This window comes from Oncorhynchus mykiss, chromosome 7, assembly GCF_013265735.2.
Source record: "Oncorhynchus mykiss isolate Arlee chromosome 7, USDA_OmykA_1.1, whole genome shotgun sequence".
In the NCBI taxonomy this organism is placed as follows: domain Eukaryota; kingdom Metazoa; phylum Chordata; class Actinopteri; order Salmoniformes; family Salmonidae; genus Oncorhynchus; species Oncorhynchus mykiss.
The window spans coordinates 77495003-77508564 of record NC_048571.1 but is presented as its reverse complement, the minus strand read 5'-3'; the positions used below and the strand labels follow the sequence as shown (position 1 = coordinate 77508564).

Here is a 13562-nt window from a genome sequence, read left to right as displayed (position 1 = left end):
TTCCTCTCTAGGTTTCTTCCTAGGTAGTTTTTCATAGCCACCGTGCTTCTACACCTGCATTGCTTGCTGTTTGGGGTTTTTGGCTGGGTTTCTGTACAGCACTTTGATATATCAGCTAATATAGAATGGCTGTATAAATACATTTGATTTGATTTAAAGTAAGTAAAAATGTACTTTATAGTAAATATCCTCTGTACCGTTCCATTAGCAAAACGTTTGAAAACATTTCTCAGCTCAACGAGATCTTAGAGGCATCTTTCAGGGGTTTTCTCAGCTCACTGATGTCTTTGATCTTTCAGGGTTTTTCTCAGCTCACTGATGTCTTTGATCTTTCAGGGGTTTTCTGGATCAAAAAGGGGCTTAGGTTGTGTTGGTGTGGCAATGGGCGCAGTAAGGCCGTCAGCGTAGCTGGATTTTAGAGTTTTTTGTCGTTTTTAAGTTTACACTGAATTTTTCCGTTTCGGAAATGTATTTATAGATTTATTTATTTTTTACACAGTTTGGACTGAGGCATCCTGTAAAATTGCTTAGGAGGCCTGCCCAAGGTTTTCAATTTCAATCAAATCTCTGTCTTTGGAGAATGACCCCTGCCTTTTTGAAATTTATTTTACAGCAGCTACTTTTTATAACCACTTATTGTAAGTGGCTTTTGACCTTTGACCTAACACATCTTCTCTGTCCTCTCTCGCTCTCCTCTTTCTAATTCCACCTAATTTCTCTATCCCTCCACTTTCTCTCATTTTTCTACCCCCCCCCACCCTCTATCCTTTACCATTCCCAATTTATTGTGTTTTTTCTCTCTCTCCTCTACCCCCTTCCTCTCTCTCCTCTACCCCCCCCCCCCCCATTCCCATTCCCAGCCCTGGCCACTCAGGCAGGCGTGGAGCCGAGGAGGCAGGGATCCCTGATGTCCACAGACACCATGGTGTCCAACCCCATGTTCGATGCCAACGAGTTCCCCGACAACTATGAGTCGGGCCGGGCCGAGGCCTGTGGAACCCTCTGCAGGATCTTCTGCAGCAAGAAGACCGGCGAGGAGATCCTCCCCATTTACCTGTCCAGGTACCCACGTGTTTTACGTAGTGTTTCCAAATCCTGGTCCTAAAAGGGTGCACATTTTAGTTTCTGCCCTAGCTTTAACACATGATTAAATTCATCAGCTTGATTTGGGGCAAAACAAGAATATACACCCCTTTGGGACCCCAGGACCAGAGTTATGTGGCTGTTCATCATACTCTAGGTCTGTCTAAAAAAGCTCTACTCCGACTAAACCCTTCTGTCTCCGCCCCCCCCCCCCCCCCCCCCCAGATTCTACATGGTTCTGATTCAGGGCCTCCAGATCTCTGACTACATCTGCCGACCGGTCCTGGCCAGCATCATCCTCAACTCTTCTGCCCTCTTCTGCTCCGACCTGAAGGGCATCAACGTGGTGGTCCCCTACTTCATTTCTGCTCTGGAGAACATCCTCCCTGACCGGTGACTAATGCTACATCTATATTAAAGCTGCCAATATTACAAAAACAAACCAAGAAATTACCTCAAACAGCTAACAAGGTTTTTTTCCCCCTTGGAAATCATTGGAAATCATTGGAAATCATTGCACGCATGATAGAACAGAAAAGTATGTATTATAAACAATAACAAATGTGCTGGGGGTGAACAGTGGCGGTGTTTCTCCAAATGCGCATTCCAGCTTTTACGTTTGCTTGCTGAAAGAATAGCTGCTATTGTTATTCCCCTACATCTCGTTGTTCTATACTCTCCTGTGCTAATATTGCTTTTACAGCTTTATACAGCTGAAGCATTTTCCTCAGGAAATGTACTTTGCCTAATTAGTCTTATGATGTTTGAAAGACAATTAGTCAAATGGTCTGTGTTAAGGACATCTGCATGCATTAGGAATGCAATGTTGAAAGAAATTGGTTCTTAGCTCTTTGGGTGAAGTTTGTCTGTTAGTGTCACACATTTAACAAAACTCACTCTATACGCATGAAAAGAACTCAAATGTCAATGTAAGAAATAGTTTGACGAGTCTTATCAGTGGACAATTGATTGTTGGTTAAATAGGGTATCTGACTGCTGTCTCCTTTTTAATGTTTATCATTTGAGTTAAGTGTAACTCCAATAACAAATATTTAAAAGAAGTTAACTAAAGTGACCAACATTGAACGGAGCCTTACTCCTTTGAATGTTTCATTTGAATTAAATGAAATTGTTCTTTCCCCTCTCCAGAGAGCTGTCAAAGTTTAAGACCTATGTGAACCCCACAGACCTGAGGAGAGCCTCCATCAACATCCTGATGTCCATGCTGCCTCTGCCACACCACTTTGGCAACGTCAAGTCAGAGGTAAACCTGTTACACTCACTTGTCATGAAAGGAATATCAGTCTAAAACCAACGTTTGTCAGATGTTTTCAAACGTCTTCAAGATGCCCAAGAAGTCCCACACCATTAGTTGTGTAGACACAGCTAATATGCCTTATCCCCTAAATGAATAGAAAAAATTTGCACCAAATAAAATGGCATGGTATGGATGGATCTTATCGTTACAATCGATGGATGGTGATTTGGACTTATTTCAATGTTTTGTGTTGGACTGCATTTCTATTGAACTGTCTGTTTTAGTGAACAGTTGCAATGCCCTGTAGTTCTTGACGGTTGTCTAAGTGCAAAGTCAACCACATGTATAATGTGTATGTTCCAGGTGCTCTTGGAGGGCAAGTTCAGCAATGACGACAACTCTCTGCACGACAAGGCTGTCTCCTTCGTCTCCCTCAAGCTGCGATTGGTCAACATCCTAATAGGAGCGCTCCAGACGGAGACGGACCCCACCAACACACAGATGATCCTGGGTTAGTTCATCTTCACTTTCTCTAGACATTTTTCTTCATTTGACCTTTGGTTGTTTTACAATGAAAGGTGTGTTATAAAATTGAATGTATTATTATTTAATAATAAAGGCAGCGGTCTAAGGCACTGCATCTCAGTGCTTGAGGCGTCACTACAGACCCTGGTTCGATTCCAGGCTGTATCACAACCGGCCGTGATTGGGAGTCCCAAAGGGTGGCGCACAATTGGACCAGCGTCATCCGAGGTTTGGGTTTGGCCGGGGTAGGACGTCATTGTAAATAAGAATTTGTTCTTAACTGACTTGTTTAGTTAAATAAAGGTTAATTTAAAAAATGAAGGTTGACTACTGATTTAGTTGCGGTTTTAATCCTCCTCATTAGGAAACATGGGAAGTGTCTGTACCTTCAACCTGCCAAAACAGTTATCTCTTTTACGTAGTGCAGGATCACCCTGGAATGAATATAATAATGAAGAGCCTTTTCTCTGTACAGGTGCAATGCTCAACATTGTCCAAGACTCTGCTCTCCTGGAGTCCACTGGTGCCCAAGCAGAGGTGGTGAGACCAATGCTTTTGTTCTCCACGCTGTAGAAACGCTCACTCAACCAAAAAGAAAATAAACTGAACATGTAGCTTAGAGAGATCTGTAAAACAAATATGCAACCTTTTATTTAACCAGGAAAGAGGTTAGAAACCTGGCAAGAGGTCACCATAAATGTTGTATTTAAAGGATATTTTACTCAAACGTATTTTGTTCATTAGTCCACAGAGATGTTTTATGTAGACTAATGAGCAAAATACTAAAATCTGTTGTTTTTGAGTAGAATATCCCTTTAATGATCTGAGCAGACTGTGACAATGCCACCCCAACAGGGCATTGTGGATGGCAGCAATGCACTGGCCAAGAGCCACAGCAGGAACAACAGTGGCATCAGCAACACCAGCGGGGGCAGCTCTGAAGCCACCACCCCTGACAGAGAGAGGCCCACCCAGGCCCTCCTCCGAGACTACGGTGAGCCCCTTGGAGAACGCATTCATGAGCCCTGTTCCAAAATCCAGACTTGTTCAAATAATATTTGCTTTCTTGGAGCGTTTCATTGAGCATGCTCTGAGTACCAAGTGGGCGGGGTATGCACTTTTGAGACTATCAGTTGGCGCCATTGTGCCAGGGAAGCTCAATCGAGGGCAGCTGAAGTATTTTAAAATAAAATAAATACTGTTTGAACCCATGTCTGCCAAAATCAATCAATCAACCAACCTCTAGCCCTTCCTAGTTACTTAGCCTAGCCCTTCCTAGTTACTTAGCCTAGCCCTTCCTAGTTACTTAGCCTAGCCCTTCCTAGTTACTTAGCCTAGCCCTTCCTAGTTACTTAGCCTAGCCCTTCCTAGTTACTTAGCCTAGCCCTTCCTAGTTACTTAGCCTAGCCCTTCCTAGTTACTTAGCCTAGCCCTTCCCAGGTAGTGACCTCGAGCCTTTCCTATTTAGTAAACTAGAGCCCAGGGATCATCAACTGCAGACGGCAAATTGACCACATGAAGCCCAAACAGATAATATTTGACTAAAACATAATAATTTCAAACCTTGCTTACATTTCTATACGATGGGAACGGATTTCCAAAATGTAAATAACTTGGAGCTGATTTCCTGGTGTTTTTACAGTCTAATGTCCAACAATGGATTAAAAAATATATATATACAGTGCGTTCAGAAAGTATTCAGACCCCTTCCCTTTTTCCAAATTGTGTTACATTACAGCCTTATTCTAAAATGGATTAAATAAATGTTTTTCCCTCATTAATCTACACACAATACCTCATAATGCCAAGGCGAAAACCGTTTTTTAAACATTTTTGCAGATGTATTAAAAATTAAAAATAAACCGATATTTACTAGTCCTTGATATTGAGGGAGTTCGGTTAAGTGCACCAGGGCTATGGCCTGTGACATGCACGGGCAAAAGTGGGGTAGAGGAGCGCCCTTCTCGAACAGTGATCTGCGCCGCATGGTCATTTTGTCTCTCAAATTATACAGCACCAGTCAAAAGTTTGGACACACCTACTCATTCAAGGGTTTTTCTTTATTTTTACTATTTTATACATTGTAGAATAATAGTGAAGACATAAACTATGAAATAACACATGGATTCATGTAGTAACCAAAAAAGTGTTAAACAAATCAAAATATATTTTATTTTAGATTCTTCAAAGTAGTCACCCTTTGCCTTGATAACAGCTTTGCACAGTCTTGGTATTCTCTCAACCAGCTTCACCTGGAATGCTTTTCCAACAATCTTGAAGGAGTTCCCACATATGCTAATCACATGTTGGCTGCTTTTCCTTCACTCTACGGTCCAACTCATCCCAAACCATCTCAATTGTGTTGAGGTCGGGTGATTGTGGAGGCCAGGTCATCTGATGCAGCACTCCATCACTCTCCTTCTTGGTCAAATAGCTCTTAAACAGCCTGGAGATGTGTTTTGGATCATTGTCCTGTTGAAAAACAAATGATAGTCCCATTAAGCACAAACCAGATGGGATGGTATTTCGCTACAGAATGCTGTGGCAGCCATGCTGGTTAATTGTGCTTTGAATTCTAAATAAATCATTGACAGTGTTACCAGCAAAGCACCATCACACCACCTCCTCCATGCTTCACGGTGGAAACTACACATGTGGAGATCACCCGTTCACCTACTCTGCGTCTCACAAAGACATGGCGGTTGGAACCAAAAATCTCTCATTTGGAGTCATCAGACCAAGGACAGATTTCCACCGGTCTAATGTCCATTGGTCGTGTTTCCTTGCCCAAGCAAGTCTCTTCATCTTATTGGTGTCCTTTAGTAGTCGTTTCTTTGCAGCAATTTGACCATGAATGCCTGATTCAGGCAGTCCTCTCTGAACAGTTGATGTTGAGATGTCTGTTACTTGAACTCTGAAGCATTTATTTGGGCTGCAATTTCTGGGGCTGGTACCTACTAATGAAATTATCCTCTGCGGCGGCAGAGGTAACTCTGGGTCTTCCTTTCCTGTTGCGGTCCTCATGAAAGCCAGTTTCATCATAGCGCTGGATGTTTTTTGCGACTGCACTTGAAGAAACTTTTAAAAGTTCTTGAAATTTTCCGCATTGACTGACCTTCATGTCTTCAAGTAGTTGTTTCTCTTTGCTTATTTGAACTGTTATTGCCGTAATATGGACTTGGTCTTTTACCAAATAGGGCTATATTCTGAATACCACTCCTACCTTGCCACAATGCAACTGATTGGCTCAAACGCATTAAGAAGGAAAGAAATTCTCCAAATTCACTTTGAACAAGGCACACCGGTTAATTGAAATGCATTCCAGGTGTCTACCTCCATGAAGCTGGTTGAGAGAATTACAAGTGTGCAGAGCTGTCATCAAGGCAAACGGTGGCTACTTTGAAGAATCTGAAATATATATTAAACTTAAAAATATATATATTTTGATTACTAGGTGATTCCATATGTGTTATTTCATAGTGTTGATGTCTTCACTGTTATTCTACAACGTAGAGCATCATCATCATAATAATAATAATAATAATAATAATAATAATAATAATAATAATAATAATAATAGAGAAAAAGTAGTAGGTGTGTCAACTTTTGACTTTTACTTTGTTTGATTTTTCAAATGAGTTTTCACTGGGAAGGCAGAGTAAGTATTTTTATCAAAATAACTCACTTTTGCGTGTGGTGTGAAAACACAGAATCCTTCTCATTACTCCACATGCTTAACCTACGTCACCTTTGTTTTGAGCCGACTTCACCATCAGCCAAAACGGGGCACTTGGCTCATGCCCTGTAGGTAGCCCGGTTCCAAAACGGGGCACCTGGCTCATGCCCTGTAGGTAGCCCGGTTCCAAAACAAATGCAATCAACGCTAACCAGGTTCACCCAGGGCAGGCCTGGGGCATTTAATAGAATCCCCGCACTGACTGTTACCAGGGATTCCTATGAAAAGTTGGAGGTCAACAGGGTGATGGGGGGGACTTTATGGTAATAGTGGTGGTGGTAAAACACTTCCACACAATACAGTCCACAGTAGAGGGGTTTAGGTCAATTCCCTTTCCACACAGTTCCGCTAATTATTTGAAAATAATTTAATGGTTTAAAGATACTGACAAAAAGTAATCAACATAAAAATAAAATCAATTTGGTAGACATCTTTTCATAATTTTGACCTCTCTACATTATAACAGGAAGAAGAAGTGTAACTATAACAGCCTATTAGCTAGAAGAGCTGCTGTTTTAAATGATTTAGTCAGCCACCAATTGTGCAAGTTCTCCCGCTTAAGATGAGAGGCCTGTAATTTTCATCATAGGTACACTTCAACTATGACAGACAAAATTAGGAAAAATTGTAGGATTTTTTAATGAATTAATTTGCAAATTATGGTGGAAAATAAGTATTTGGTCAAACTTTTTTTAATCTCAATACTTTTATATACCCTTTGTTGGCAATGACAGAGGTCAAACATTTTCTGTAAGTCTTCACAAGGTTTTCACACACTTGCTGGTATTTTGGCCCATTTCTCCATGCAGGTCTCCTCTAGAGCAGTTATGTTTTGGGGCTGTTGCTGGGCAACATGGACTTTCAACTCCCTCCAAAGATTTTCTATGGGGTTGAGATCTGGAGACTGACTAGGCCACTCCAGGACCTTGAAATGCTTCTTACGAAGCCACTCCTTCATTGCCCGGGCGGTGTGTTTGGGATCATTGTCATGCTGAAATACCCAGCCACGTTACATCTTCAATGCCCTTGCTGATGGAAGGAGGTTTTCACTCAAAATCTCACGATACATGGCCCCATTCTTTCCTTTACACGGATCAGTCATCCTGGTACCTTTGCAGAAAAACAGCCCCAAAGCATGATGTTTCCACCCCCATGCTTCACAGTAGGTATGGTGTTCTTTGGATGCAACTCAGCATTCTTTGTCCTCCAAACACGACGATTTGAGTTTTTACCAAAAAGTTATATTTTGGTTTCATCTGACCATATGACATTCTCCCAATCTTCTTCTGGATCATCCAAATGCTCTCTAGCAAACTTCAGACGGGCCTGGACATGTACTGGCTTAAGCAGGGGGACATGTCTGGCACTGCAGGATTTGAGTCCCTGGCGGCGTAGTGTGTTACTGATGGTAGGCTTTGTTACTTTGGTCCCAGCTCTCTGCAGGTCATTCACTAGGTCCCCCCGTGTGGTTCTGGGATTTTTGCTCACCGTTCTTGTGATCATTTTGACCCCACAGGGTGAGATCTTGCGTGGAGCCCCAGATCGAGGGAGATTATCAGTGGTCTTCCATTTCCTAATAATTGCACCCACAGTTGATTTTCTTCAAACCAAGCTGCTTACCTATTGCAGATTCAGTCTTCCCTGCCTGGTGCAGGTCTACAATTGTTTTCTGGTGTCCTTTGACAGCTCTTTGGTCTTGGCCATAGTGGAGTTTGGAGTGTGACTGTTTGAGGTTGCGGACAGGTGTCTTTTATACTGATAACAAGTTGAAACAGGTTCCATTAATACAGGTAACGAGTGGAGGACAGAGGAGCCTCTTAAAGAAGGTCTGTGAGAGCCAGAAATCTTGCTTGTTTGTAGGTGACCAAATACTTATTTTCCACCATAATTTGCAAATAAATTCATTAAAAATCCTACAATGTGATTTTCTGGATTTTTTTTCTAATTGTGTCTGTCATAGTTGAAGTGTACCTATGATGTAAATTACAGGCATTAACTTTTTAAGTGGGAGAACTTGCACAATTGGTGGCTGACTAAATACTTTTTTGCCCCACTCTATATCCAAGTCAAGAAACCTTACCAGCAGCACTATTTAAATGTAACCTTTTATTAGGCAAGTCGGTTAAGAACAAATTCTTATTTACAATGACGGCCTACAGACATCGCTGGACCAATTGTGTGCCACCCTATGGGAGTCCCGATCATGGCCGGTTGTGATACAGCCTGGATTCTAGTGACGTCTCTAGCACTGAGATGCAGTGCGTTAGACCGCTGCACCACTCGGGAGCCGGTGGTAACCTATTAGCGGGTGCTTTTTCAAAGCCTGTGTCAGGCACTCCAGTGAGTGTAATTACCTCCAATTAGTGTAATTTGCTCAATATTATGAATTGAGAAACAAGGAGGTATTAACAGGTATGTAATTCAAAATCTGATTTCTGCTAGAGATATTCATAAAAATAGGATTATATTTTTGTGGACCACCATGCAGTACCTTCGCGGACCCAAGGTTGAATTCCCCTGAGCTAGACTTTTACAGTAATGTTTCCAAAATAGTTTTGAATGTTGACTGTCTTTTCATTTATTTTTGTATTCCTGTCAGTCATGCTTTAGTAGTATTGTGGACATGTATGACATTGGGTAAAGGTGATTCCCAAAAATACATTATTATTTTCATATTTGCAGTGATGCTGTGTCGTTTCAGTGATACTTATATTATCAGAATGCAGACGGTTGTGTGTCTGTCACTTGCTAGCTCTTCTCGCTATACAGCATGTGCAACTTGTGCATAAATATCTTAACTGCATGCATTCGTGTATACAGCCTTTGCATGTTGTTTTATTTAAGCTGGAATATGAGCCTAGACCTGGAGTGAATCTCTGTGGTTCCTTGATTCCTCATGTACTCCTTCATGTCACCTTCTCAAAGAACACTGGAGCAGAAATCTGAGATTCCTCCCCTCAGATCTTTTCCTATGTGTTTTGTGGAGGAGGAGGCAAGGACAGAATACAATTGAGATTCAGCCACAAGTTATACCCACTGACTGGTTGCAAATGTCTTTCCTAATAACTAATGCATGGCTATGCTGAACATTAACTAAATGCAGGCTTCCACTTGTGTGCAGCAACTGTACTGCAATTTCTTGGTTTTCTCAGACAAGTTCATTTCAAACAGAAACATGTTTTTTTTACTTGAAGTGTTGCCTTTTCCTTCATCTTAATTTGAACCTCTTAAGTTTCTGAAAGACAAGTGGAACACTTACAAACAAACAAACAAACAGTTATATTGTTTTTTTGTTGTTTTTGTTTTTATGAACATGAGATAAACATGCATGTTTGGTTAAATTGTCCTAGTTTTGGCTACCATTCTATTGCCAACAAATGGCTGGGGCCATTTCATGAATTGAAAAATGTCTGTCTTCTAATGAGGATTTTTCAATGAATTGAACATTTTGACCTAATACATCCATAATATCCAACCTCATAATATCCAACATGCTCATATAGTACTGCCGTCATGCCGATTGCTTTGTGTGTGTGTAGCTGAGGCTTATTGGACGTGCTCTGCCTGGTCCAGTAGTTACTAACCCCAGCTCTCCTTCTCTGCTCGTGGTTGTGTGACATGGCGTGGTATGGCGTTTTCTTCTGGGGGGTCATATCCCTAGCTCTCCATACAGATGCAGCGGCCGGCTTGCTGATCCGCAGCATCCACCTTGTCACCCAGAGGCTCAACTCCCAGTGGAGGCCTGACATGAGTATCTCCCTGGCCGCTCTGGAGCTGCTGGCCGGCCTTGCCAAGGTAAAGCCCCATGGTCCTGTTCATTAGGCTTGCAACGTTTTAAACCCAACGTTTTTGCTCCATATGCCCGCTTGGGGTCCTATCAACGATACCTACATTGTCCATTTAAATGACATTTAAAACCCTACATTGTAAGGTGATGGTGGACAACAAAGCCGGCATTTCTTTCCTTTCCCATGTTAGTAATTGTCATGGCAACAACAAACAGTATGAGGTGGCCAGACAACTATGGAAAGGCTATGATAATTAACACTGCAATGGAAATGAGTAAGAGCCAGGAGATTCTACAACAGACCTTTCAGTTGTCGTTCATTAAACACTGCTGGCTCTCCCTCCTCCTCAGGTGAGGACGAGTGTGGAGTCTGCAGACCGTAAACGTGCGGTCAGCTCGGTGTGTGGTTACATCGTGTACCAGTGCAGCCGGCCTGCCCCCCTCCACTCCAGAGACCTCCACTCTATGATCGTGGCAGCCTTCCAGTGTCTGTGTGTGTGGCTGACAGAACACCCTGACATGCTCAATGAAAAGGTAGAAGGGACCACAACACATTCTATCTGGACCACTACTGGGGATGGTCTCCCAGATTAAGCCCACTAGGCTACTGGACTAAAAATACATCTTAATAACAAATGATTCAAAGGCATTTGATCCACAATTACTCAGCTTGCTATTTCCTTCTTTATTGATTTTGAGTGTGTTTTGGTCCAGGACGACGCTTAATCTGTGTTCCTACTGTTCTGTCCATCTGAAAATGACCAAGGTACATAAAGATGGAAGAAATCAGCTCCATCTACTGTTTAGTTGTTTGAAATTGCTTGCGTCTGTGAACTACAGTTGCGATCATGTATAACGTGCTAATGCAGATGCAAAAGAGTAACGGAGAGCAAGCTGCAATACAGCAAATTTAGAAAACAAGGCATTTGTGGTAGTGCATAGAGGCTGCCATATTTATGCACGGCCACCTTTTGGACTTCACACAGTTTATCGCTAAAGAAGCAAATATCAACCTTTTCTTGAATTTTGAAAAGTGTAGGTCATATCTTCCTTTTGAATCATTTAATCGTTCAAATAGTCACAAATCCTACATTTGACATCATTGCGTGATTTAATCTGAATTTTTTGTGTTCTCTCTGACTTATATGAACACTCTAAACTCACCAGGTGACTTTTGTGCCATGCAATGACATAGTGTTTTGTTGCAGGACTGTTTGATAGAGGTCCTGGAGATCGTGGAACTGGGCATATCGGGCAGCAAGTCCAAGACGGGTGACCAGGAAGTGCGTTACAAAGGGGACAAGGAGCACAACCCGGCCTCCATGAGGGTGAAGGATGCTGCTGAGGCCACCCTGTCATGGTGAGGGCCATCGGAGAGGAGTAATGGTTCTGTAGGGAAAGATTATTATTAAGCTGCATTACCTTTTGGTGCTCTCTTTAATGGGCAATCTGTGATTGGTACATCCGTTTTTGGACTTAATGATATGTTACAAGTTTTGAGGCGTTTGATGCCAGTTCCTACTTCACAGTAGGGCCATTTAGAATTATTTTGTATTCTTACATTTCCCCCACCCCCCCCCCCCCATAAATGCCTTCTTGAACATGAGAACTTTCATGTGCCTTAATTACAAACTTGTATGGGATCCATAAATATATAAATGTTATTAAATGATGAGCCTAGTTTAACCAAGGAGAAAGGAATCTGCTATACAGGGAGATAGAAAGGATCCTTCCTGGCTAGTCATGATTGGCTGAGATATATGGGGTGATTGGACATGCCGAGAGATGAGTCCTGATTGGTCTGTCACAGTTTCCTGTCGATAACAGAATGGGCTCTTCCCTGGTCAGTATGTAGATCATCTTTGCTACTGCAGATTTGTCGAAATATATACAGTGCCTTGCGAAAGTATTCGGCCCCCTTGAACTTTGCGACCTTTTGCCACATTTCAGGCTTCAAACATAAAGATATAAAACTGTATTTTTTTGTGAAGAATCAACAACAAGTGGGACACAATCATGAAGTGGAACGACATTTATTGGATATTTCAAACTTTTTTAACAAATCAAAAACTGAAAAATTGGGCGTGCAAAATTATTCAGCCCCCTTAAGTTAATACTTTGTAGCGCCACCTTTTGCTGCGATTACAGCTGTAAGTCGCTTGGGGTATGTCTCTATCAGTTTTGCACATCGAGAGACTGAATTTTTGTTCCCATTCCTCCTTGCAAAACCGCTCGAGCTCAGTGAGGTTGGATGGAGAGCATTTGTGAACAGCAGTTTTCAGTTCTTTCCACAGATTCTCGATTGGATTCAGGTCTGGACTTTGACTTGGCCATTCTAACACCTGGATATGTTTATTTTTGAACCATTCCATTGTAGATTTTGCTTTATGTTTTGGATCATTGTCTTGTTGAAGACAAATCTCCGTCCCAGTCTCAGGTCTTTTGCAGACTCCATCAGGTTTTCTTCCAGAATGGTCCTGTATTTGGCTCCATCCATCTTCCCATCAATTTTAACCATCTTCCCTGTCCCTGCTGAAGAAAAGCAGGCCCAACCATGATGCTGCCACCACCATGTTTGACAGTGGGGATGGTGTGTTCAGCTGTGTTGCTTTTACGCCAAACATAACGTTTTGCATTGTTGCCAAAAAGTTCAATTTTGGTTTCATCTGACCAGAGCACCTTCTTCCACATGTTTGGTGTGTCTCCCAGGTGGCTTGTGGCAAACTTTAAACAACACTTTTTATGGATATCTTTAAGAAATGGCTTTCTTCTTGCCACTCTTCCATAAAGGCCAGATTTGTGCAATATACGACTGATTGTTGTCCTATGAACAGAGTCTCCCACCTCAGCTGTAGATCTCTGTAGTTCATCCAGAGTGATCATGGGCCTCTTGGCTGCATCTCTGATCAGTCTTCTCCTTGTATGAGCTGAAAGTTTAGAGGGACGGCCAGGTCTTGGTAGATTTGCAGTGGTCTGATACTCCTTCCATTTCAATATTATCGCTTGCACAGTGCTCCTTGGGATGTTTAAAGCTTGGGAAATATTTTTGTATCCAAATCCGGCTTTAAACTTCTTCACAACAGTATCTCGGACCTGCCTGGTGTGTTCTTTGTTCTTCATGATGCTCTCTGCGCTTTTGACGGACCTCTGAGACTATCACAGTGCAGGTGCAT

The 13562-nt window shown here is 42.1% G+C and overlaps 1 protein-coding gene across 11 annotated transcripts in view; it reads left to right on the top strand.

Annotated features, from left to right (window-relative positions):
• The window catches only part of LOC110528539 (ral GTPase-activating protein subunit beta), a 54661-nt gene that overhangs the window by 18799 nt on the left and 22300 nt on the right, over positions 1-13562 (top strand). For 8 of the 11 annotated variants that reach the window (XM_036984117.1, XM_036984114.1, XM_036984120.1 and 5 more), the window contains 9 exons: positions 861-1062; positions 1309-1476; positions 2233-2347; positions 2705-2852; positions 3342-3406; positions 3722-3860; positions 10264-10397; positions 10741-10923; positions 11598-11749. In XM_036984117.1, the coding sequence (XP_036840012.1) occupies positions 861-1062; positions 1309-1476; positions 2233-2347; positions 2705-2852; positions 3342-3406; positions 3722-3860; positions 10264-10397; positions 10741-10923; positions 11598-11749 (1306 nt within the window). The remainder of the gene's footprint in view (positions 1-860; positions 1063-1308; positions 1477-2232; positions 2348-2704; positions 2853-3341; positions 3407-3721; positions 3861-10263; positions 10398-10740; positions 10924-11597; positions 11750-13562) is intronic. The other 3 variants (XM_036984119.1, XM_036984124.1, XM_036984116.1) reach the window with 2 other exon arrangements.